The sequence below is a fragment of the Capra hircus genome, chromosome 27, assembly GCF_001704415.2.
Source record: "Capra hircus breed San Clemente chromosome 27, ASM170441v1, whole genome shotgun sequence".
Classification (NCBI taxonomy): Eukaryota; Metazoa; Chordata; class Mammalia; order Artiodactyla; family Bovidae; genus Capra; species Capra hircus.
This window is the reverse complement of record NC_030834.1, coordinates 30,328,301-30,355,115: the sequence shown is the minus strand read 5'-3', so window position 1 is coordinate 30,355,115 and position 26,815 is coordinate 30,328,301. Positions and strand designations below refer to the sequence as shown.

General features: G+C 46.1%; 1 protein-coding gene across 5 annotated transcripts in view; it reads right to left on the bottom strand.

Moving 5' to 3' along the window:
- The window catches only part of ACSL1 (acyl-CoA synthetase long-chain family member 1), a 65,565-nt gene that overhangs the window by 22,853 nt on the left and 15,897 nt on the right, over nucleotides 1-26,815 (bottom strand). For 2 of the 5 annotated variants that reach the window (XM_018041882.1, XM_018041881.1), the window contains exons 2-5: nucleotides 20,909-21,135; nucleotides 5,996-6,110; nucleotides 5,250-5,314; nucleotides 1,737-1,838 (exon numbers count right to left, since the gene is read on the bottom strand). In XM_018041882.1, the coding sequence (XP_017897371.1) occupies nucleotides 1,737-1,838; nucleotides 5,250-5,314; nucleotides 5,996-6,110; nucleotides 20,909-21,106 (480 nt within the window). In that variant the 5' untranslated portion in view covers nucleotides 21,107-21,135. Of the gene's footprint in view, nucleotides 1-1,736; nucleotides 1,839-5,249; nucleotides 5,315-5,995; nucleotides 6,111-20,908; nucleotides 21,136-22,851; nucleotides 23,106-26,275; nucleotides 26,393-26,815 lie in introns of those variants that run through there. The other 3 variants (XM_005698717.3, XM_005698718.3, XM_005698716.3) reach the window with 3 other exon arrangements.

The following is a 26,815-nucleotide window of genomic DNA, read 5'->3' as shown; positions in this document are numbered from 1 at the left end:
ATGGCCCAGCAGGGCTGTGGGGACCGGCTAAGCTCGACAGAGGGCTGGAGTCAGCCTGAGGTCACAGAGGAGCCTGGCTCTATGAACCAGGCAAGACACTGCCTCTGGGGCTCCTCTGTCAAACAGTGACTGGAGGTCCGAGGAAGAACAATCTGGTCACAGTGTGCAATAAGGCCTAGGACTACGGGAAGAGGGACATGCCATCTACCGGGAGAACGGTCCATGGAAGTCTCCCCAGGAAAGTGAGGAAGGAAGGAAGTGACATGGTTTGCTGGTCATTTTCCTCTAAACCCATCAGTCACACAGCAACTGACCCGCCTACAAGGCAGATGCAGCAGTCACTCTCTCCCTGAAAACCCTCGTGGCGCCCATCACCTGCAGATCACATGTGGGTAAAGGCACAGGGCCATGGGAAGCACAGCCTACTCACGTTCACTTGGCCTGGGGCTGTTTTCTCTCTCTTCCTGCCACTCCACCCTCCACCACAATGAAATGATTCATCTCCCAACAGACACGCTGCTCCAGGCAAACATGCCCTTGTTCCTGACATTCCCTTGGCCTCCCCACCCTTACAGCCATCAAGACTCCACTTGGATGCCACCTCCAGAAAGTCCTCCTTGACTGAGTTCCCATAATCCTTCTACTTCGTGTCCACACAACACATTAAAAGAAAATGTGGGTTTATGGGGCTGTCTTCAAGGTACCTTATGAAGAAGATCCACTGTGGTGTTTTAGTGCCTGGCAATATTATTGGAGGTTCTCAATAAACATTTGGTGAACTAACTGATAAATATCAGAAGAAGCCCACTCCATCCATGAAGTAAGGAATTTATGTCCTAGTCATAGACTCATGACTAGTGATATTCCACTGAAACAAAAATTTTGGATGTGTTCATTCAAATGGGCTTCACTTTAAATGAAAGAAATGAAATTCCATGAGCCTAATTGTGGCCCAGCTGTGGAAAATGCTATTCCTCCTTTAACTGTACACAAAATGCTGAGAAACCACTGTTAACTATAAAACAGTAGCACATTAAACCAAAATGTTTTTGGACCCAAGCAGGTCTAAGAGTCAATGTAGCTTCTTCAAGTCCAGCGCTTGAATTTTTCTGTGCCAGCTATGCCACTAATTTTTTATCTACAGTGTAGGTAATAACTCCAGGGGCGCTTCTCATTTTACTTTAATACAGTGGTTTACAGAAGACCACACACAGGCCTGGATGGCCAAACAACAGTCCGCCTGTCTAAATTACGGCCAGCTACTGCTGAAGCTCCTTCCCCATGCCCCCTGAGATTTTAAACTTTGCAATCTGAGCAGGGGGAAAGCCTAGACCTTTCAGAAAGAAAAGGCGTGAGTTTGCTACTGATAAAAACGTCCCCAAGTTTCTCTGTCATTGACTAATACTATTATTCTAACCACAGAGGCAGTCCTTAAAGTGGGAAGACATTTTTGTTAGCTATTTGTTTTTATTTGTTTATATAGCAAAGACTTTCTTTGTCAGTTTCTGTTTGGGGACCTGGTTTAAAAAAAAAAAATTTTTTCCCCCTACTTAAAGGCTAAGAAAGACCTGCTTTGGGTTTTCATACATGTAACTCTCTAAGGCACAACAAAGAGCTATGTTGGTGGTGATCAGACCACAGAATCTGGTCTGAGGCAGAGGCAGGTGTGAACCCTAACTGACTCTTGCATGGAGAATTCTCTGAGCTGTGGTTGCCTAGCCCCTAACAGTTAATACCTCAGGTCTGTTCTGAGCGAAGATGCCGATGAACTGGTCTGGGGCTGCCTTGAAGCCCTTGTGAAGCAGTGCCGAGCCCACACACTCTGACATGTCTGCAACCTACAACAGAGGAGAAAAATCAATCAGGAACAGCATCAGGTCCAACTCAAGGAACACAGCTTCCCGTGATGGCCGAGCCTAATATCTTCACCAAGAAGCAGTTCTGTCCAGAGAGAAGGAACAGGGGTAGACAGGTATCCCTTTAGTTACAAATTTTTGTAAAGTTCAAGGTTTGACTTTCCAGAACTCATGGTGAGGGGACTGATCACACAGCTCCCTCTGCAAAGCAAATGAATCTCACCGCAACAGCTGCCAGGTCACACACGATCCACGTCAGAGTTTCTGTTTTATACTTTAGTTTTACAAAAGCAACCCAGGGACACAGACTTTTGTGTCTGTGTTTATAAAGAGCAATGAAGAAGCTGAAACTTGTCCTTTGTTATAAACACAGAAAGGACAAGTTTGGGGGGGACCTTTGGAAAATAAGGATGAGTTCTAATCATTAGGCTCCACAACTCTATTCTTGAGAATTAGTTCTTAGGAAATAATCCAGTCCTAAAGGGAAGTTTGAAAAGACTTTAGGTACAAATATATATATTTCAAAATTATGTAAAGTCATAAAAGTTTAGGGGAAAAAAAGACCAATGGCTGGATGATCAAGTAAATGATGGTAAATCTAATAAAATGCTCTACACCTAGTAAACACTACAATTACAAAAAACCATATCAAACTTGAGTGTCTGTTACAATTTTAAGATAAATGAATACAAAATGTACACTATTAATTACAACTAAGTAAAAACAGGCCAGACTATCTACCTACCCCAATTTCCCATCCTCTCCTCATTCCTACCCCAAATGAACTTAAAAAAAATTTTTTTTAATGTTAATTTGGAATTCTTTATTCTTGGTTGGTAAATTATCAGGAGCACTTTAAATCCACACCCACACCTGCAGAGAACAGAACCACACCTGATGCTGCTCGAGCAGCCTGTTGGTTCGGGGACATGGTGCCATCCCTGCTCTGCCAATGGCAGTAAGAGTGACAGCAAGAAGGACATTAACATGCTTACTCTCCCATACCCCAGGGACTGCTTCACAACTCCTGCTTGTTTGTAAGGGCTGGGAACCTGTGAGTGCTTAGATGGTCTGCAGAGCTTACTGGATTCTATGCACACACTTGGGTCTCTAGAAAGATGGTCCAGACGTTTCCTTGAAAAGCTTTACAGGGATTCCTAACCCCCAAAGCTCAGAATCACTGGGCTAGGGGGGGTAAATGATTTAAATACACACATCCAAAGTTAGCTTCAGTCTACTTTTTTTATCTTCACTGGTCTCTGTCTGAAATGTACAAAACACCTTCTGAAACCCCAGGGATTTTCAACCTGCCTCAAACATCCCATTGGCGGGGGACCTATTTTCCCTCTGGCAGTCAACATATAACAGAAGCTATACAGGAACATATTACTATAAGTAAGGGTAGTGTAAAGCCCAAGGGTTTGGTTTTCTCTTATTTGGTAGTCCAAGCACCTGCCTTAAGCTTTGATGGCTGATGCATCCACTTCCAAGGCTGATACATCGCCAGCCACAAAAAAGATAAGGAGCCAGGCCCCCTCCTAAACAAGCCTCCTTTGTTTTAGAGATCTTGGTTGATGCGGATAACTGCCCATTTGGGCCACTTGTTTTTTCTTTTTCCTGTGCTTTAAGTTACTGCTCTTGTGCTTTAAATTCATCAATAAGAGTGAACCCAGATTCCCACGGGAGGATATTGACTCCAATAAAGCAAAACCCCAGGTGCTCTGCACTCTCTCTCCCCCTACCAGAGACCTCACTTGTGAGGCCCAGGTGTGCTGTGTATTTTCCAAGTCTTGTAGTAAGAAAGCTTTATTTTTTCCGAGTTTCTTATAGTTATTGCTGAAGGGCATCTTGCAATCATCTTATGAACTACAAGGGCTGGCCCAGCCACAATACTGATTATTGACAGGCTGAGACCCGCACAAAACGGTAACATGACAAGAAGATGACACAAACCAGAAGCACTGGCAGATTCTGTGAGGCCTGAAGACCGCTGTGCAATGTTAAATCTCCAACAAGCATGAACTGCTTTCACACCACTTGTGAAAAGGAAGGATGTGAAAACTACTATTTCGATGGAAAACTACTATTTGGCTCTGTTAAGGGAAAATAAAAACAGCAGTCTCTCTGCTCACCGGACCTACAGCTCGTGATTCCTACAAGCAAGGAACGCGAAGCTGTCTTGTCTGTCTCTCTTTATCTCTGCCTCTCTCTCTCTTGCCTTTTGCATTTCATTGATCCTCAGATGTGGGAGGACCAGGAAGCATTTTCCCACAGGCTGGTTTTGTAGATCCTAACGACAACCCACTTCATACACCCCCACCCCTTCCCAGGACACATCAACTACCCAGAGCCCCAGCCACAGAAGGGGGATCGGTCCTCTGTGTCCTGCCCCTACTCCAGGGAGCGCTCTCGACAGTTGCGCTGGAAGCACAAGGCAGCAAAGCGGATGCCCCCATTGGCTCTCGCGTTGTCTCGGGGGTGCTGCCTTGAACTGGGGAGAGTCAGGAGCAACTAGACTTGTTGTAATCACAATACAAACAAAAAAAAAAGGAGCAAGCCTTCCTGCTCTGCTACCAGCCATCTGCAAACTACTATGTACAGTTAAAAGCCATGGACCTGCTGGGACCAGAGTGACAGGAGTGAGACGGCCCAGGTCCTAGCCGCCTCCATGTTTGTTCGATTACACAGGCGTCATCTCTGCTGCTCTCCATGCTGCCCTCGGGTTAAAGGTCACCCCAGGATCAGTATGATGCTTTGGAGGCTCCTTACAACAGATGGCGTGGGCCTCCCTCCTGGCCCTGGTTCAGCTGTGACCAGGGATGAGTCCCAGCCCTGCCTGGGGCCCATTTTCTCTCATCTATAAAATGAGAGGGCTCCTCTACACTGGGGCATCTGTATTTGTCCAGCACCCTCAAGACAGAAAGAAGTAAGTAATCTTATCCTCCTGTGGGGTCTGGGAGAAGAGTCATCTGCTTCAAGCACATTTCTAGCATTTTATTTATTTGTTTGGCTACACTGCATGGCTTCTGGGATCTTAGCTTCCTGACCGGGGATTGAACCTGGGCCCTTGGCAGTGAGAGCTCAGAGCCCTAACCTCTGGACTGCCAGAGAATCCTCTAGCATTTTATTTTAAAATTTATACTGTACTCCACAACACACCCACAGCAGTTCTAAAATAAACTACTTTGAACCACCCATTCAATTACTGATCTAGTGTTCCCCAAATCTGTGTGTTTAATGTCTCGGGATGCTGCACGTCTGTTCTAAAGCCCTGAGCCAGGTCGGCATCTACACTCCATAGAAACCTTCCAACCCAAACTTCAGAGGCTCCAAGAACTGCCGTGTTCCCACCCTATGGCTCACGTGAGGCGTCCACAGAGCTGGAAAACTCACCTGTTTGTATGAAAGCCATTCATAGGGTTGGTCTGGTTTCCGAGAGCCTAAACAAGGGCCATTATCTAAAAGAAGAAAACAAACGAAAGAATAAACGATGGGCTAAACATGCCTAGATATTCCTAGGTTCTCATTTGTATCCTTCATTCCACAAAGTGGTCCTCAGGTGTGAAACAATGAATTCAGATCGGACGCACTTTCCCCCTGGGTTTGGGTCTGAGTTTTGCTTCTCTACTTCTATTTTGTTTCTCACATGGGGCAGGAGGGAGATGGGGTGGCTGCCAGGTACCCGGGGTCTCTGGTGTCACCGTCAGAGATGAAGGGCAGTCTCGTGAGCCAATATCCCTCAAGTGTCTCTGATGGAATCCCACTTCCTTGGGTATCAATGTTTATTTCTCAAAATATGGGTCTCCTGGTTAAGTAAGCTTGAGAAACGTTGGATTAGGCCTGGTTAAACACGTCTCTTTATGCAGGAAACGTCAGAGCCTGTACGGAGCTAACGGATGTGTGACTCTCCGTGAAACACTCCGCATGTGACTGCAGAAATGCCTTGACCATGGGCCACACCCGATGGGACCTGTGTGCGGGGGGACTCGCTCTGCAGAAGTTAACAGGAGGAGACAGGGAGCTGGGAGCCAGGCTGTGTCGGAGAGAGTTGTGAGCAAATACGGCTTCTTGAAGAAAGACCCCTCTGTCGAAAGGAAAAACCTGAAGCGCTAGTTGCACAGATTCAGGCTGATGCTTACTGGACACCTGTATGCCCCTCTGGAAACCTTCGTATAACGTTCTGACATCATCGTAGAAATACACCAGGGGCTCGTCACTGTCCAGGAGTGCGGATCTCCGGGCACCATCACTGCCCTGGGAAAAAAGACAGACAGACAGAAGGTCAGAAAAAAGCATTAAAAAGAAAATGTCTACCGCGTGCGCCCTCAATCCCCTCCAGGGCCTGGGAGGGGTGAGCATTTGCTGCATGGACTCCAGGGCCAGATGCGCTGGCGTCTGACATAAATCCTCCACCTGAGACAAGCGCTCAGAGAAACAAGGCTGGGCCCATGTCCGTCCAGGAAGAAAGAAAGAAGAAAGAAAGATAGTGCTACGTCGTGTCCGACTCTTGTGATTCCACGACCTGTAGCCAGCCAGGCTCCCCTGTCCATGGGATTCTCCAGGCAACAATACTGGAGTGGGTTGCCATTCCCTTCTCCAGGGGATCTTCCTGACCCAGGAATTGAACCCAGTCTCAGGAATTGAACCCAGGTCTCCCATATTGCAGGCAGATGCTTTACCAACTAAGCTACACAGACCCCTGGGAAAAGGAAGTGACGGAGGAAAAGGAAAAGGGGCTCAAAGGGGCTCACAGACTTATAAGCATTGGTCTTGTCAGACGAGGCTGAGGAGTTTGAGGACTGGAAACCAAACCCTTGGACACAACTGGGATGATACTCAAACCATAGCCACTGGCAGATAAAGGATTGATTCTGTCTGGTCTTGGGGAAATGACACACCGTTCAGTTTTACTTCCATCACCTTATCTATATTCTTTTGGAGATCATGTCTACTGTTTTTCCTCTTTGCCAACTACCCTATAATCTGTTAGGAATGTCAGTTTCCCATGTAGCATCTACTAGTTACCATCATCAGCTATAACATGTAAGGATGTGCATGGACTCCTCATCCCTACATGACTGGAGGGACTCCATGGAGTACAGGCTGAGGAGAGGAGCACCGAGGGGGCTGGAACGGAGAGAGAGGAGAAGCCTGGAATCTACAGGGCACTGGCTCACCCCAGAGCCGAAGTCCTCGTAGGATGGGCAGGGGAACACCTGGGCCTCGTGGGGAAAGCAGTTCGCAAGCTCTTCACCAGATCTACTGAGTTGGAAACTCTGGGGGTGTGATCCAGCAGTCCACCTTTCAGCCAGCCCTTCAGGGATCTGGTGCACCACTTGGATGCATTATGGTCCCAAATTAAGCCTTCCCTGGTGACTCAGTGGTAAAGAATCTGCCTGCTAATGCAGGAGACGTGGGAGACCCAGGTTCAGTCCCTGGGTTGGAAAGATTCCCTGGAGAAGGAAATGGCAAACCACTCCAATATTCCTGCCTGGGAAATCCCATGGACAGAGAAGCCTTGGCGTGCTATACAGTCCACAGGGGTGGCAAAGAGTTGGATACAACTAAGTGACTGAATAATAACAACATGGTCCCCAGGAGGGAAGTGGTGAAGATCAGGGTAATTCCTAGTAGGAAATCTACGAGGGTGAGCAGCGTGCAGAACACAATGGAGACAGACCAGCTGACGAGGGCCTGATGAGGGCAGGGCAAGTCTGATGCTGGAGGCACTAAGCACTAATGACTGGGATTTGGCAGGTTACTGGAAGCAGGAGGACAAGAGCGAGTTGGAGGCCTGTGAGAACAGCAGCTCCAGTCTATCCAAAATCAAACACTAGGACTTAGCGGTAGGTTTGAGAGAAGAGATTAAGTTTGCGTGCTTAGTCGTTCAGTCGTGTCTCACTCCTTGCGACACTTTGGACCGCAGCCCACCAGGCTCCTCTGTCCATGGGATTTTTCAGGCAGGAATACTGGAGTGGGTTGCCATTTCCTTCTCCTCCTCCAGGGGATCTTTCCAATCCAGGGGTCGAAACTGTCTCCTGTGTCTCCTGAACTGCAGGCAGATTCTTTACCTGCTGAGCCATCAAGGAAGCCCAAAACAGATTAAGTTTAACTTTGAATATGTGCAGACTCTATCTCTTCAAGACAGCAGGTCAATTCCCCAGTTCCTACTTGGAGAATCACTGCTCTTGAGTATCATTTTATAACAACTTTTGCTAAATAACTCTGGTTACACTACCGTTCTGGTGATATACGAACTTCAGGACTTTGAAGGTAAAGTCTTCAGGACTATTTGGTAAAACAGTCAAAACAAAGTTATAGAAGTTAATCACATCCCAAATAAAGCCATCCTCTTCACAAAGTAACCTGAGGACAAAATATTTATTACTATTCTAATTAGAAATTAGAATAAGTAGCAAAAGTTTGGAGATGAAGCAGTAAATGAATTCTATGCCAAAATGGTATAGGTGAAACGCTGGGTGACAGGTCACATTATCAACGAACTGTAAGGCATACTCTGTAATTTCAGGAAAAGGGATGAATGAAATGGAAGTGGGGGAGACCAAGCAATAAAGTCTGTGTTTTGAAAACTGCTGCTCTATGATGTTCAGTTCAGTTCAGCCGCTCAGTTGTATCCAACTCTTCGTGACCCATGGACTGCAGCACACCAGGCTTCCCTGTCCATCACCAACTCCCAGAGTTTACTCAAATTCATGTCCATTGAGTTGGTGATGCCATCCAACCATCTCATCCTCTGTTATCTCCTTCTCCTCCCACCTTCAATCTTTCCCAGCATCAGGGTCTTTTCAAATGAGTCAGTTCTTCACATCAGGTGGCCAAAGTATTGGAGTTTCAGCTTCAGCATCAGTCCTTCCAATGAATATTCAGGACTGATTTCCTTTAGGATGGACTGGTGATGATGATGATCACACATGCCCATAAGAAATCATCTTTGTTGTACATGCACCACCATTCTTCTTGAATCAAAGTCCTGCCAATAAACACTGAGCACTGGCAACCTTGGTGACACCTGCAAAGGTGTGGGCTTGCACAGCTACAACAGCGGGGGCTCAAATGTCTGTGTGTGCTACAAAACGGAGCCATTTCAAGGGCAGGGCATTTAACTATTGGCTTATCCAAGTGCATGCAGCTATTTTTAGGAACACCTACTTAAATGAAGAAATCTTCTATATCTGGCCCTTGTGGACTTCTGACATATCCTACAGGTCTGGTGTGGAGGTGTGGGTTTCAGCTGTGCTCAAGAAATAGGGAGAAGGATACAGAACAACCCTGTGTGTAATGTGCAGGAAATCACCAGTAACACTGAGTCACGGAGGACTATGGGTCTTTTATTTCCTCTTTAATGTTTTTCTACAGTTTTCCCGGTTTAAAAAAAAAAGGAGTGAGTCAGTGTGTAGTGACCACACTACAGTCAAATCAGCGGTCACGAGGTTATTCGGCTATACAAGCAAAGGTTCCTCTAGAGGTCGGTCTCCCCATGTGGCTGAGTTAGGAAATCAAAGTTCAAGTTCCCCTCGAGGGCAGTTGAGGACAGGATCACAGTGAACCATCTGTGAACCAGTGGTTCCCAGGACTAGAACTCTGGCCAGTATTTGAGGAAAAGGAACACCTTGATGGGGAGAGTCATTTTGCGTCACTTCCTTATTTAAATGCAAAAGCAGATAATTACATCCTTGAGAATTTCTCCAGGATAGAAAGGCCTGAGCTTTATGAATTGTGGTCCCATTTATCTCGATCTAGAAAATAGACAACTACAGGCCCTAACAGTCAACCACCGACTATGTTACTACTACGGTTTATTCCCTCTAAGGATAGGGCTAGACCGTGGGAGGGATGGGGGAGGGAAAGAAAGAGACAGCAGAGAGGGGGCAGGGAGAGCTGATAATGGCTAAAGAGACAGCTGACGACTTGGCTGGGCTTAAATGTCTCATCCATCTCTAGGGAGAAAAGCAGCAGGTGGAACCATGGTCCTTGGGAGAAAAAATGACTTTTTTCTCCACCTCCCCCAGCCCCCAGCATGTAGATTTCCCATGCATCTTACCTACCCAGGCCACCATCACCTACCACCTTTTATAAACAGGCACAAAGAGGCTTTTCCAATCCAGGGACCTGGACGCCCTCTGGCCATCGTTCTCCCCTCCAGTAACATGGGATCTCTGACAGAACAAAGTAGGTCTTTATTTAAGACCAGCCAACGGGTGATGCTCCCAACCAGATCTTTCAGGATAATGAACAGGGAGTTTTAAAAGTATTAATAGCTAGACTCCTCCACTATGCTAACATAAATGCAACCACGTAAACTATGAACTCTCAGGGTCACTACCGACGCTCCGCCATGGAATCAGCCAGCTTCCCGAGGTCCTCCATGCCCAGTGGGTGAAGAAGGGGCAGAAGCACCCATTACGATGGGTGCTAGGCATCGAAATGTGAGCACAGGAGAGACAGGAGCAAGGGAGTATTCAGTGTGCAGATGAGAAAACAGAGGGTGGGGAGGCCTCCCTGTCTCAGTCTCACGTCTAAAATGCAGTGGAACGAGCTTCAAACCAGCCTGAGGGACTTGCCCACACACTGTCCACCTCCACCATCTTGGAGGATTCAGGGCCAGAGCACGGTGGCCGACTGGGGGTCTGGTTCTCCATCGCTCTCCTCTAACCCTCAGAAGGCGCTTCCTTGTCCACCCTCCCTCCCAAGCTTGCTCTCCAGTTTCCAACTTCCTGAGCTGCCCCTGTCCCCATGGGAGGACCTGCCTGGGGGTGAGGGAGGCTGGTTGGGTTACTTAGCAAACCAGTTCTGTGCCACCAAATGCAGGGCAAGCTCCTCACCAGAGCAAACCAGCCAATCCCTCAAGGGAAAAATAGCTCCCTCTCACCTTTGTGGATGGGGAGAGAGTTGAGTCACAAATTCAAATCCCCTGCCTGTAGCATCTCCGAGTGCCTGCCACTTGTAACGTTCAAGGCACTAGCTCACAGTCTGAAGGAAACACATCTGTTCCCTTACTTGCTCGGCCTTTTAGACGCTGCCGTCAAGGCAGGGTTTTTGCCGAGACTCTCACAAAGGCCTATCTCTGCCATTGTTTTTCACTCCACAGGAGTGGACCCCGCTTGTGGGGAAGGCTATTTTTAAACTTCAAAAAAATTACAGCACACATTTTCGTGATGTATGTGTACACATGGTCCCTGCTTCATGAAGCCCGTGAGCATCGTCTGTACAAAATCAAGTCGTGTCTTCAGGCTTGTTTTACTATATGTATTCCCAGAGAGTAACTTGAGCCTTTCTTCCTGGCTGAAGGGAAGCCGGAAATTAAAAAAAAAAAAAAATTTCTGACATAATCACCATTCTTTCTTTGAATTCCTAAAGGCAGCTCCTTAATACTCTGGAGGTCTACTGTTGGCACAAAGATGAGATCCTCTGCCTTCAGTTCTCTGGGATTCCCGCCCCTCACCTCACAGCTCATCCCACCCAGACACTGCGGCCCCCTGAACAACTCGGGTGCTTCTACGCCTCCTTCAGATCACCGGCCACTCTCCAGCGAGCAGACACATCTAACCACATTAGAAACTAGTTAGTTTTCCACTAAATAGTTTAGTTAAGAAGTACTAGTTAGCAAGGTTTTTCATAGCTGTTATTAAGAAGTCCACTAAGTTTTAGAAATGATGCTGAGATTAACTTCAGGTATAAAAACACTCCCAGAAAAACACTTCTCATCAAATCCACTCCCTCCCAGCCATCTCTTCATCCCACCCTCTGTGCCCCAACTGCTAGGACAGCTGGCGAAAAATACGCTCAGATGTTGTGATGTTTCCTGAAAACGGGCGTGAAAATTCTCTGAAAACCACAGCAGCAAAGTCACCAGGGATGAGGTTGAAGGATTTATCTCTGTCCACTCTTTACCTGGCCACACACACAGCCATACAGCAGGGAAGAACTAGCTGAGGGGTAAAAGGACTAGAGCCTGCAGTCAGGGAAGGGAAGTGAGCGAGCGTCAATGCTCACATATAGGTTTACACAAGGACTCCTGACAGATACAGAGCCAGAGCCTCAAACCCAGGGATTCTTCCAAAGTCTCACACACCCTGCTAGCCGGCTGTTCTCAGGCTTCCGGGGGTGAGAATCATGCTCACATTCATGTTCATATTTACTGCACAAATGACTGCAGGGATGAGACTGCCCCTGTTCTCCCTCCCTTCCTCCCAGTTGAGGACCTGGCTCACACTCGTCAGGCTAATAATGCCCCTTGCAGATGGCCCTGCCAGTCCTCCACGAGCCCACAGGGCTGGAGTCAGTGGAGTGAGTGATCCCACCATCTGGCCGCACCTGCCCTTCCTGGACAGCCTTCCCCCTGCTCCCCTGCAGCTTCCCCGAAGGCTGGTCCTGACCCGTCTGCCTCCCATCCTGCCCAACTCAACAACTGCTCAAGCTCCCTCCACTCCGGTCCAGAAGGCATCGCCATTCTTGACGTATTTTTTTTGTTTTGTTTTGTTTTCCCAGCTTTGGTAAGGTATAAATGACATGGTGGTAGTTTATTCACTAACTTGTATCCAACTCTTTGCAACTCCATGGATTACAGCCCACCAGGTTCCTTCGTCCATGGAACTCTCCAGGCAAGAATACTGGAGTGGGTTGCCATTACTGGAGAAGATCCTTCTCCAGGTGATCTTCCTGACCCAGGGATCAAACCTACATCATTGCAGGCAAATTCTTTACCAACTGAGCCACCAGGGACACCTAAGTTCTACTCTCAGCAAATTTCAATTATACGATACAGTGTATCAGCTTCACCTTGACATACATTAGATCCTCAGACCTTATTCCTCTGACAGCTGACAGCTTGAACCCTTTCACCCACCTCTCCCAGTTCCGTCCACCACCACCCTCAAGCCCTGACAACCACCATTCTACTCACTGGTTCTAGGAGTTCAACTCTCTATTTTGGGGGGGGCACTGTCATCACCCTTTTGTCTCCATAAGTCCAGAGTGAGAACTTCATACAAACTTTTAAACAACACTCTCTTCTTGTGCAGAAACTGCTTTGCCAGTTTGCAAGTGGGTCTTTACACCCATGCCTATGTGTCAACAGCGTGATTCTACTGGCTACGGGGGAAATCCTACTCAGTGACAGTCTCACGGGTGCCTGTACACACAGACTAGGAGCGCCATCCCTTGTCACAGTGGCCCCAGCCTGAGGTTTGTCTGGATAACCCATGGCATCCAGAAGGCCTCAGTGGATGGGAACTGTTGAATTTCAAAGCCTTGCAATTTACTGAATGTGGCTTCCAGGGATCTGGTGTGCTCCATTTAGGTTGCTTCCTTCAAGTTCTCCAATGAGGAACTGTGGTTCTAGTTTTATGGCATGAAAATAAGTCACTCGTGTGACTCTTAGGAAGGACCTCTCCACAGCGTCCTCTCCACAGTGGTCCTCCCTGCTGGGCTATTCACTCCACAGGGGCAGCAGCCTCTTCTTCCTGTGTCCTATGCATACCATGCGCTTGCTGAACGAATGCCAGTCTCATGCCTACTCTCTGTGAGCAGGGAGAACCGAATCCTGAGGGTCGCAGCCTCCATACTCGACTTTTAGCAGGATTCAAATGCTAAGGTAAGTTCCTCACCATACAAACCCCAGCACATGAATGCTTAAATCTCAACCTTTCACGTGAAAGGGTTACCCAGCCAACAGGTGACCTGGATGTGCTGAGGTCATTTGGAGTGACGTCATCCCACAGGGAGATGAGTCATGCCCAGTGAACTTGGTCTGCCTACTAAAAGAGATGAACCCACCGTATAATATCATATATGAAATGAGTCACCAGTCCAGGTTCAACGCATGATACCGGATGCTTGGGGCTGGTGCACTGAGACGACCCAGAAGGATGGTACGGGAAGGGGGGTCAGGATGGGGAACACGTGTATACCTGTGGCAGATACATGTTGATGTATGGCAAAACCAATACAATACTGTAAAATAATTAACCTCCAATTAAAATAAATAAATTTATATTAAAAAAAAAAAGAGAGAGAGATGAACCCACACTAAGCCAAGGCCTGGTAACAAGTTTAAACAGTGACTCTTAAGTTATTACCAGAGGTACAGCTTTATTTTTGGCTGCACTGTGCGGCTTGCTGGATCTTAGTTCCCCATCCAGGGGCGAACCTGAGCCCCCTGCAGTGGAAACGTGGAGTCCTAACCACTGGACCGCCAGGGAAGTCTCCCTTGAGGTACATTTTTAAAAGAAGTTCTGATATTCTTCAAATGAAGCCTTTAAAAGCTAAGGACTGGAAGGTATAAAAAAGTTTTTACTTGCTATGATTTATTCCCTTCTCTAATATTTAAGGGCAAAACAAAACAGGTAAGTTGAGCTTTCATTTCACTCTACAACAATCTCCTGGCAGGCCTCAAAAAACTTCCTGACTTCATTTAAGAAGATAGCCGTCTCAACGTCTACAGGACACGGCAGGAATTCAGATTGGTTCTGCCACCTCCTTCCACAGTGGCAATGGTTCTCATCAATACTTTGCAATGGGTTTGTTGCCTAACCTCCTTAAACTCTGGCCCACAACCCCTTCAGCAACAAGTTCTGCTCTGACCTGGCTCAGGGAAGGCAGAAGCCACCAGGACCCACTTGGCCTGCTGCCGCCCAGGTTCTGCCAGTCCTCTGGCCCTCCCCCAGCCCTCATCTCCACCCTGTCCTTGACGGTTTCTGATCCTACATCCAACTCGGGTGGGGAATCCCGGATTCCATTTCTTATCTGACCTGCCCCTTTTCCGCCTTCCATTTCTGCCACTACTTTTGCCTGCAAATCCATTTTCAGAAGAGTCTGCTCCCGGGTTCAGAAGGTCCAGCCACTGGCTCATCAAATTTATCTACATGAACTGAAAGCTTCCTTATTTACTCTGCTTTATTCTCTCCTCACACGCCGCCCCCCGCCACCGACCCCCGAACAAAGAATCCTAGTTAAAATATGTAACTTTAGGAGGCAGCATAATAGAGTTTCAGATCTTCCTCTTACTATGTGGTATATATAATTTCACCTGGGTGGGCTCCCATTGTTCTCTCATCTCTAAAATGCGAGGGTTCAAAGAGAAGAGCTTTACGGAAAAGGAAACCCAACATTTACTGAACACTTCTCTTGGGCTCAGTTAGATGCTGCCTGTATCTACGCAGCCTCTCAGTGTGGTGGGAGGGAAGGCCCTGGTCATTTCTCTTCTCCAGATGAGGAATCTGAAGGTCAGGCTGGGTGAGCCTGCCCAAGGCTACCTGGCTCCAGCAGAGCAGACTGGGCTAGCCTCGGCTACATCCCCGATTCTCTGGTCCTTTTCGGCTCTGACACACTCTCCTATGCCCTGAAACAGCAACAGCCACAGCCTGGGCCCTGACCAGTCCCCCGGGGTTTCTGGTCACTCGAGAAAAGACTGTTTTCACGAGGGGAACATGGAGACCTCAATTTCAGAGGAGACTTTTGTGGTTGTTGTTTTAGTCACTAAGTTGTGTCTGGCTTTTGCAAACTCAGGGACTATAGCCACCCAGGCTTCTCTGTCTATGGGATTTCCCAGGCAAGAACACTGGAGTGGGTTGCCATTTCCTCCAGCGTATCTTTCCCACCCAGGGCTCGAACCCAAGTCTCCTGAATTGGCAGGCATATTCTTTACCACTGAGCCACCTGGGAAGCCCAGAGAATAGGTTGAAACCAGTTAAAACCAGAAAACTCCCTCATCACTCGAGTGTGATTAAAAAAATAATAATAAAACAGATGAACACAGAAAAACTTGCTTCTATACTCTGCTCAAAGTTATGGGGAAAAGCAGAGAAATCTGTGAAGAGTTCTTCCTGGACTCACAATGTTGCAGCTGGGGGCTGCACCCCGGACAGGAAACCCCAGACAGGGTCCTGATCAAACCAGGCTCCAAAATTTAAGAGAGACTTTTGGGATTCTGTGGCCAACTCCAGCTTCTCTGTCCCATGCTATAGCTCATGTCTGTATCCTCTTTCTGGCACAAGTCTGTAGCAAGGGTGCTAACATCTTCTTTATTATCCTGATTTGTAAAAGGAAATTTTAGAAACTTAAACTTATCCAGAACTTCTGTGCTGCTGCTTTAAAAAAAAAAAAGGTCTTAGTGGGAAACAGCCAGTGTGAATAATGATAAGATGCAGCCAAACCCAAAAAGGGCAGATTCTTCTCATTTTAATAGCCACGTGAAGTTTATGGAAAGAGGAGAGTGAAAAAACTGTTCATGTGAAATGGGTGGGGGTGTGAGAGTGGGGTTGTGCAAATGGTGCTTACTTGACTTCAAAGTATGAACAAAGCAAGGAGACTTTAATCTGGTGATCAGCCCCTATGACAGTCTAAGACAGGCTCTGGACTAATACTTAATGAATTAAGCTCCTATTGCTGCCTCGGAGGCCCATATGACAATGCTAGCAATATAAAAGCATCTATAATTATTAAGTGTCATAACTCCCAAGCTAATCTTAAGTTCAATATTTTAAGTTCTTTTTTAGAAATGCAAAGCAAATTTTGTACCTCTTCCTAAGACCTACAAGTTCTGAAAATCAGAGTTAAATCTACTATTCCTACAAAGAGCAAACTTAGGAAGCCCATATACCAAGTAGCAGAATTTGAGATTTTAATTTTCTTTCTGCTTATCTGAAGTTTTAAATTGTTCTATAAAGAAGATGTATGATTATTTTAAAAAGGCTCATTGACTTTAGGCTAAGCTGGAACTTAAAGAACACATTGCCTCTCCAATTTCTCATACAATAAGAATTTGGCTTTTTTACTTTTTACAGTTACAGCTAAATTATAAATATCTTAAAGTTGCACTTGCCAAGCACTGTTTTCATAGTGATAGCAACGCTACGATGAGACACCAGGTCCTCTGCCAGAAGAGAAGAGATGCCAGAAACTCCACACATAGTAGGAAAAATTAAATTCTTCTCACGATTGGTATACGATTCAGTTCAGTTCAGTTCAGTTCAGTCGCTCAGTCATGTCCGACTCTTTGCGACCCCATGAATCGCAGCACGCCAGGCCTCCCTGTCCATCACCAGCTCCCGGATTCACGTCCATCGAGTCCATGATGCCATCCAGCCATCTCATCCTGGGTCGTCCCCTTCTCCTCCTGCCCCCAATCTCTCCCAGCATCAGAGTCTTTTCCAGTGAGTCAACTCTTCTCATGAGGTGTCCAAAGTACTGGAGCTTCAGCTTTAGCATCATTCCTTCCAAAGAAATCCCAGGGTTGATCTCCTTCAGAATGGACTGGTTGGATCTCCTTGCAGTCCAAGGGACCCTCAAGAGTCTTCTCCAACACCACAGTTCAAACACATCAATTCTTCGGTGCTCAGCCTTCTTTACAGTCCAACTCTCACATCCATACATGACCATAGGAAAAACCATAGCCTTGACTAGGCGGACCTTAGTTGGCAAAGTAATGTCTCTGCTTTTGAATATACTATCTAGGTTGGTCGTAACTTTTCTTCCAAGGAGTGAGTGTCTTTTAATTTCATGGCTGCAGTCACCATCTGCAGTGATTTTGGAGCCCCTCCAAAATAAAGTCTGACACTGTTTCTACTGTTTCCCCATCTATTTCCCATGAAGTGATGGGACCAGATGCCATGATCTTCGTTTTCTGAATGTTGAGCTTTAAGCCAACTTTTTCACTCTCCTCTTTCACTTTCATCAAGAGGCTCTTTAGTTCCTCTTCACTTTCTGCCATAAGGGTGGTGTCATCTGCATATTTGAGGTTATTGATATTTCTCCCGGCAATCTTGATTCCAGCTTGTATTTCTTCCAGTCCAGTGTTTCTCATGATGTACTCTGCATAGAAGTTAAATAAACAGGGTGACAATATACAGCCTTGACGTACTCCTTTTCCTATTTGGAACCAGTCTGTTGTTCCATGTCCAGTTCTAACTGTTGCTTCCTGACCTGCATACAGATTTCTCAAGAGGCAGGTCAGGTGGTCTGGTATTCCCATCTCTCTCAGAATTTTCCACAGTTTATTGTGATCCACACAGTCAAAGGCTTTGGCATAGTCAATAAAGCAGAAATAGATGTTTTTCTGGAACTCTCTTGCTTTTTCGATGATCCAGCAGATGTTGGCAATTTGATCTCTGGTTCCTCTGCCTTTTCTAAAACCAGCTTGAACATCAGGGAGTTCATGGTTCACATATTGCTGAAGCCTGGCTTGGAGAATTTTGAGCATTACTATTTACTAGCATGTGAGATGAGTGCAATTGTGCGGTAGTTTGAGCATTCTTTTGCATTGCCTTTCTTTGGAATTGGAATGAAAACTGACCTTTTCCAGTCCTGTGGCCACTGCTGAGTTTTCCAAATTTCCTGGCATATTGAGTGCAGCACTTTCACAGCATCATCTTTCAGAATTTGAAACAGCTCAACTGGAATTCCATCACCTCCACTAGCTTTGTTCGTAGTGATGCTTTCCAAGGCCCACTTGACTTCACATTCCAAGATGTCTGGCTCTAGATTAGTGATCACATCATCATGATTATCTGGGTCGTGAAGATCTTTTTTGTACAGTTCTTCCATGTATTTTTGCCACCTCTTCTTAATATCTTCTGTTTCTGTTAGGTCCAGACCATTTCTGTCCTTTATCGAGCCCATCTTTGCATGAAATATTCCCTTAGTATCTCTAATTTTCTTGAAGAGATCTCTAGTCTTTCCCATTCTGTTCTTTTCCTCTATTTCTTTGCATTGATCGCTGAAGAAGGCTTTCTTATCTCTTCTTGCTATTCTTTGGAATTCTGCATTCAGATGCTTATATCTTGCCTTTTCTCCTTTGCTTTTGGCTTCTCTTCTTTTTCACAGCTATTTTTAAGGCCTCCCCCCAGACAGCCATTTTGCTTTTTCGCATTTCTTTTCCATGAGGATGGTCTTGATCCCTGTCTCCTGTACAATGTCACGAACCTCATTCCATAGTTCATCAGGCACTCTATCTATCAGATCTAGACCCTTAAATCTATTTCTCACTTCCACTGTATAATCATAAGGGATTTGATTTAGGTCATACCTGAATGGTCTAGTGGTTTTCCCTACTTTCTTCAATTTAAGTCTGAATTTGGCAATAAGGAGTTCATGATCTGAGCCACAGTCAGCTCCCGGTCTTGTTTTTGACGACTCTATAGAGCATCTCCATCTTTGGCTGCAAAGAATATAATCAATCTGATTTCAGTGTTGACCATCTGGTGATGTCCATGTGTAGAGTCTTCTCTTGTGTTGTTGGAAGAGGGTGTTTGCTATGACCAGTGTGTTCTCTTGGCAAAACTCTATTAGTCTTTGCCCTACTTCATTCCACATTCCAAGGCCAAATTTGCCTGTTACTCCAGGTGTTTCTTGACTTCCTACTTTTGCATTCCAGTCCCCTATAATGAAAAGGACATCTTTCTTGGGTGTTAGTTCTAAAAGATCTTGTAGGTCTTCATAAAACTGTTCAACTTCAGTTTCTTCAGTGTTACTGGTTGGGGCAGACTTGGATAACTGTGATATTGAATGGTTTGCCTTGGAGACGAACAGAGATCATTCTGTCATTTTTGAGATTGCATCCAAGTACTGGATTTCGGACTCTTTTGTTGACCATGATGGCTACTCCATTTCTTCTGAGGGATTCCTGCCCGCAGTAGTAGATGTAATGGTCATCTGAGTTAAATTCACCCATTCCAGTCCATTTTAGTTCGCTGATTCCTAGAATGTCGATGTTCACCTTTGCCATCTTTTGTTTGACCACTTCCAAATTGCCTTGATTCCTGGACCTGACATTCCAGGTTCCTATGCAATATTGCTCTTTACAGCATCGGATCCTGTTGTTGTGAAATACCAAGTTCATCTTCTAACTAGAAATGGAGTACAAAATCAACTTGCCTCAACAATAGTTCATTCTATTTTTATATTTTGGCATGAATTAGACTGATATCTTCTATATATTTTAGGAGTTTCACATTAATGAATCCAAGAGACAGTCTGAAATTAAACAAATAAGTGAAACCCTTTAAATAACAAAAAGGTATTAATCGGGCACGAGTTTATTTGGAAGGACACACTCTCCCCCTCATGGCCATCAGCCTGGGTTGGGGGGCAGGGCGGGTGACCTTCCACCACATAGCTAAAAGTAAATGAGGTGATTCTGTCTTTCACAATGTTGTTCTTTTGCAAGTCGTAAGTCCTGAAAATGCAATCTGACTTGGGGAGGGGAAAGCAGGAAACGTCAAGGCAGAGAGCAGGTGCAGAGTCAAAGCATCTGCGAACGCCAGGCTGCTTCATCTTTGCTGCTGACCTTTTAAGAGATGTGCGAGGAGAGGAAGGTAGAGCGGGCGCACTGAGAAAAGAATCCTTCTGGAAGAACCTTTAGACTGCCCTCTCATCCCACCCAGGAAGCCCTAATTATGGAAAACCACTCACTGCCTAGAGTTTTACAACAATGAGAGCATGACCTTTCGTCTGCCCAAGTTAAACGACAACCGCAGTACTGAACTCGACTTCTTGAATGTCCTTGTGTTTTCTCACCCATCCTAAATTCTGTGGCTCCATTATTCCTGAAGGCTCCTAGACTGGCCTCATTCTATCATTAGCAGAAATGCCCGAGTCCCTTTCCAGCTCTGCATGATGTTCTCCAGGTATCAGACAATCACAGGTGAAATCCTTCTTTCTCTAATGACTGACAACCCTCTTCTTGGCTGAGGGAGGGGACCCTGTGCTTGTCTTCTCCCCTCTCAGGGCCCTCTAGGCAAAGCACACTGCCCAGCACTGCGCAGAAGCCCCATGCAATTTGGGGATGAGCCTCTGCTCTGTGTGACGTGGGCAGACACCTAACCAGCACTGCCACACGCATCCCTCTGCCCTATATTTTGACCTCTTCCTCTCATTGCTGCTGAAGTTCTGTCTGGGGAGCACATTTCAGACTGCAAAGTGCCCTGGAGAACAAATATTTGCTTGGGCTTGTGATCCTGCTGGATGTCACCGTGATGGGGCCTAGAAACTGGGGAGAGAGGCAGGAAACCTGGGGGCGGCCAGGTTCCACTTACCGGCACCTCCACTGACTGCATGGCCAGGTCGCATGGAGGCTTCAGGGCCCGTGGCCTCGTGGCGTACCAGAAGGTGGTGAGCGCGGCAAACGCCCCGAAGCCCATGAGTGTGTTGGTTGGAAGGGTGCGCACGTACTGCCGGAAGTCAACCAGCTCTGGCAGCCGAAAGTACCGGAACAGCTCGTGGGCTTGCATCATCCTGGGCTGGCAGTGTCCTAAGCCACAATCTGTGGGAGAGAAAAAGGTCATGTTCATTCCAGGGAGGAGGGATGCTGTTACAAACTCCCCAAGGCCGATGACCATCAACTTGATGGTTGGCTCATCAACGGGGGCATTAGAGCCATGGGCTGATAGCTCAGGCCGTCTTCTCCTGGCTGGCAAATCTCACTTTTCTAAAAGCACTTTAGGAATTCATTTTACTCTGTCGGCTTGCGTAAAGTTTTCATTATCCACATTCAAAAGACTTAGCCACTCAGAATTCTTGCTGTAAAATGTTAACATAAGGGGCATGAGTTACCATTTTCTTGTCTTACATTCTCTCCCTGTTCTCTTCCACCTGATCAAACACACTCAACTCTCATTATCAAGGCAGATGGGGAGAAGGACAGAGAGGCAGACACACGCCCAAACCACCCGAGGGCCATCAGTTTTCACGTCTTCTCACAAAACGCAGCACAAGCTCCCCAGCTGGTGAAACAGGTCACGCTGGGTTTCAGGGTGTGTGTGGGGTGCCTCTCACCTTCCCCACACTCTTTGTAGCATAAAAGCAGCCACGTAGATGTAGGGGAAACTGGAGTCAGTTATCCTGATAAAACAGTGTCTTTTATATTCCTCAAGCTATTATAGCTAAATAATAGAAGGGTGTGCGTAAATATCTAGAGATATTCATTCAGCAAATATCTAGAGAGATTACAGAATAGTATTTGAAAGAAAGTGTCAAATAGTACTTAAGATCCCAGATTCTAGAGGCAAATCCTGCCTCCCCAGTTCATTCGCTGAATAACTGGGGACAAATCACTCCCCTCTGTCCTCAGTCTTTTCATCAGTAAAAACAGCACCTATCTCGTAGGGCTTTTATAAGGACTAAATGGTTCACATAAAGAATTTAGAATGGTGCAAGGCACCACAATGTGTTCAAGTAAGCTGGGCATTATTATTATTTTCTCTACTAATATTCTATATTTCTCCTGCATGAGGAACAGTAAGAGACACAGGTACTAAAAATTGACACTTATCTACAAGGAGTTTACATGCAAAATTAAGAAGCCAAAACACACAGAAGAAAATCAGATGAACAGCCCATACAAACACACACACACACACACACACACACACACACACACACACACACACACACACATATACAGAAAAGCCTCTAACTAAATATTATAGACTATTTATATATATAATGATATAAAAAATTAATGTACAGTACAGAGAACAAATAATAATTCTAATTAAAAATGACTGATCAGTAACTACTCTCAAGTAGGTTTGGCATACATATGGTAGGAAATCCTAGTAAACTATCTAAAAGACTTTTCTCAAAAAACTCCCCTGTAATGCGGTAAGTGATAACCTTTAAATCATAAATTCAGATAGTATGTTTGAGCTCCTTACTATATGTTCTTTTAAATAGCTAGGTCCCAAGACTGAAAATAGTTTTTTTCCCCTCAGATACAGAAATCCTCTTCAAATTTAAATCTATATTATTGTATAAATATCTTCACAGTCACAGAATACCAAGAACTTTCCCTGATCATCAGTACTTCTAGAAGGCAATGTCACATCCAGCCTTGTGGTCCCACAGCCCGGTGCAGGCGTACAGAAAACACACCCACATATACACAGACACAGACAATTTCCAGCTTTAACACGACAACAGAGAAGAAGCAGGTTAAGTGCATTTCTTCAGGTCACAACTGTGGAGAGAAAGCACTCACCATCCGTGCCACCGACAGCTGACTGCTGGGTGACACACCAACCTCAGAAAGGGACCAGGACACGGGGGTGGGGGCGGGGCTGGGGGTGTACGCGCCCAGCCGTTGCCTGCACAGCCTGCCAAGGTCTCTCCGGGCATTCGTCACATGCCCAGTCCTGCGCTGCTGCCCACTGGGCTAAAGGTAACTAGCAGACAAAATCCATACGTGACTTCTCAGGAGAACAGACGGTGGAGGGTGGGCCAATGAGCAGCTGGGAGCAGTCACCCCACTGCTCCACCCATGGGCAGGGACAGGCATCGGTTAGTGTCACTGCTGGTGCCAGTTCCAAAGGCAGACACTGGTTTCTTTCTGCTCGCCTCCCCGGTCAAGAGAGACAATGGGCATATTTAAAAAACAAAACAAAACACTGAAATGAATGATCAGATGCTGGGTGGTCATGTCAAACAGACATGAGACAGATCAAGAAAGGAACTGATTGTCAGCCAAACACTGACAGCAGATTTCTTCTAGATGAATTCATAGCTCGAACTGACCCACCCCAGCCATTCACCAAATGTAAGCATCTAGTGTAGGCTAAGGGCTGGAAGACGGTGCCCATGACCTGGTCAGGGCTCTCAATGGGTGAACCAGCTATTGGGGGAGATTGCTGTTGTTCAGTCACCAAGTCGTGTCCGACTCTTTGTGACCCCATGGACTGCAGCACGCCAGGCTTCCCTGTCCCTCACCATCTCCCGGAGTTTGCCCAAGTTCAAGTGAGGGAGATACAAACTTAAAAAAAGCAGTTATCTGTTTGCAGGTGGGGTAAGTGTTAGCACTGTTAAGATCCAGTGATCAGGGAAGACCCCTCTGAGGAGAGGGTGTTGACACCGAGACTTTAAGGATAGGCAGAGAGAGTCCAGGTCCTAGTAGCCCCGAGCGGTTAGATTTCATAAACAGTACTGCAATTCCACGGATGCACAGAAACATTATACATAAAACATGCATAGCTCCTTTTCCCTCCAATCATTCTGGCTGTCTTTATCACCCATCGCACTTCAAGTTTATTACACACATCCCTGCCCTTCCCTCCTATCTCCCCAAAGTCCCTGAAATCATTTTCATAAAACCTAGATCATGTGAATTTATAGGAGTTGTTCAACAGACTCACAGCCCTGTGTGAGAATATTAAATCATCCCCCCATAAACAAACACTGTCATAAACAAGTGATTAACTTTTTTATATTAAGCATTGGTATTAGCCAAGCTACAAGCAGCCAGCATTGTACTAAAAAAGAAATGTCTATTTCTAGAAATAAGTCTAGGAAAGAAACCTTAAAAAAAAAAAAAAACAAAAAACAGAAAATTGCTGATTCAGTAGCATCCCTGCAAAAACATTTTATTAGGTACTAATCTGTAAGGCTAAGGAGTTAAATCCAGCTTAACTCTTATCCTTACTGGGTGACGACAACAAGTTTATCATTGCTGTTCAGTCACTTAACCGTGTCCTCCTCTTTGCGACCCCATGAACTGCATCACACCAGGCTTCACTGTCCTTCACCATCTCCCAGAGCTTGCTCAAACTCATGTCTATTGACTTGGTGATGTCATCCACCATCTCATCCTCTGTCACCCCCTTCTCCTCTTGCCCTCAGTCTTTCCCAGCATCCAGGTCTTTTTCCAATGAGCTGGCTCTTCACATCAGGTGGCCAAAGTATTGGAGCTTCAGTATCAGTTTAATTCACACTTCTTAGACAGCAGCCAGGTAAAAAGGTGCAAATCAACTCTGCTGAACAAACTGGCTAACGCTGTACATGGGAAAACTATAGTCCACGCAGTGAAGAACAAAGGCAATATCTCATACAGGCCCACATAAGGAACAACTCTTAAATGTGAAAGGGGGGCATTATAAATCATTTCCCTTCTGGTTAACTACTTTCAAGAAAAAGGCTCTTAGGCTATTTAGAAATGGAGGCAGACTTACATGCAAAGAAAATTGCCCACAATAAATAGCCTTCAAATGCTCAAGGTGAACACAAACACCAGGCTTTAAAACAGTTGTATCAGGTCTTCTATAAGTATCAAAAGACACACATACTAGTCAACAAGTGGTAGTGAAATAAATAAAAGCCGGATTTTATTACTATTCTAATGGTGTTTTAGTTGGAAGAGTTTCCCTAATTTTTTTCAAAAGCAAATTTCTACATCATCATCTCAGGAAGTTTTTATAGCCAAGCCATATAATCATGGTACTGCTTGCTAAGAACATGATTCAATCGGCTTAAAGGCTTAAGCAGCCAGTATTTCTTGAAAACACAGGACTAGTGACAGCCTGCCTCTCCTTCTCTAAAGCTACTCCCACAGCTACAGAACGTGAGCTCGCTCAGTTGAGTATTTTGACTCTCCTATAGAGCTGGAGTCTAAAACTATGGATGACAGGGAGCATCCCCAGGGTGGCAAAAACCTGGCAGGAGCTCAACACAAAGAACCAGAGTGAAGGACGCCTTTAAATAGATGGAAACAGATGTGGAGGCAGGGGAATCAAACCAACTGCATGACTGCTGAAAAACACAAGTCCTAGTATCCAGCTGCTTGAACTATGGGAAAAAGAGATAAATGACACAGGATCAACTCTGTGTTTTGGAAAGGTTTTCATGTCGTGTGTCTTATCTAAACATCACAATATAAAATCTGATGAGGAAACTGAGGCTGGACATTTCCAAGGATTCCCAAAGGTATCTCCCAAGATGTGGACACCAATCCAACTACATTAACACTTTTTCCTCGACAGGATTCATCCTTACTCTCTGCCGGGCAGCTGACTCTCTCCACTCGGGACATGCACACTCTTCTGTGCACCTGGGGCTCACAAGGTCCCTGCAGTCCATCCCCCAGGTTAGGAATCATGACAGTAGGCAGCCCCTACAGATCCCTCCAGCACACACAGAAGTGAAGTGAAGTGAAGTGAAGTCGCTCAGTCGTGTCCGACTCTTTGCGACCCCATGGACTGTAGCCTACCAGGCTCCTCCATCCATGGGATTTTCCAGGCAAGAGTACTGGAGTGGGTTGCCATTTCCTTCTCCAGGAGATCTTCCCAACCCAGGGATCGAACCTGGGTCTCCCACATTGTAGGCAGACGCTTTACCATCTGAGCCACCAGGGACAGGCCACGGTATTATTAATAGGAGAGCTCAGCGTCTGAAATCCATCTTACCCTCCGTGTCCTATAGAGCTGCCAGCATCTCCCTCCTTCACCTCAGCCTCAGAGCATGCGGGTTCAAGACCCACTGTACACAAAGGTTCACCTCTTACCATTCTATTTGCACCAGGAAAAGAGTGGCTCAGGGTCACTTTCTGTGTGACTCACAAGAGCATCATTTTCTAAGGACATACACACACACACACACACACACACACAGCTCTGGTGATTCTGCAAATAGATACTTACATTAGCATTTTATTTTCTTTGTGTCATTTATAAACCCCCAAAATGGGTGAGTTGGATGTTTCTCTCCTTCTAAAGGTCCTCAAGCTTTCATCCAGTTGAGTAACAGCGGTTTGATAGACTACTTCACCAGGAATGCAGCGCTCCAACAAGATCACCTAAATAGCAGCCTTGCCCCGGCAGTAGCAAATGAGAAAGTCCTGACATCTCGCCTTAAAGCAGCAGGCCGAGCTGGCAAGACACTGCCTTTCCTTGCTCCACCTCCTCCCCTGCACAATAGGCTATTTACAGAGCCTTGAAAGCACCCTCTTTGTCCGGCACTAGTTGGGCAGAGCTGGGCCTCGGGAGCAACAAGAGAGCAGCGGCCAGGCCGTGTGCTGTTCTTTCAACGGGCCTCTCCAAACCCACTGGATTCTTGCTCCTTAACCCTGGCTGGCAAAGTACCTAAACCTAGATTTGCTTAAACCATCCCCTCTGGAGCTAAATGAGCAGTCGGGCTCTCCATAGAGAGAGGAGCTACAGAAGCTCCACAGTGGTGCCAAA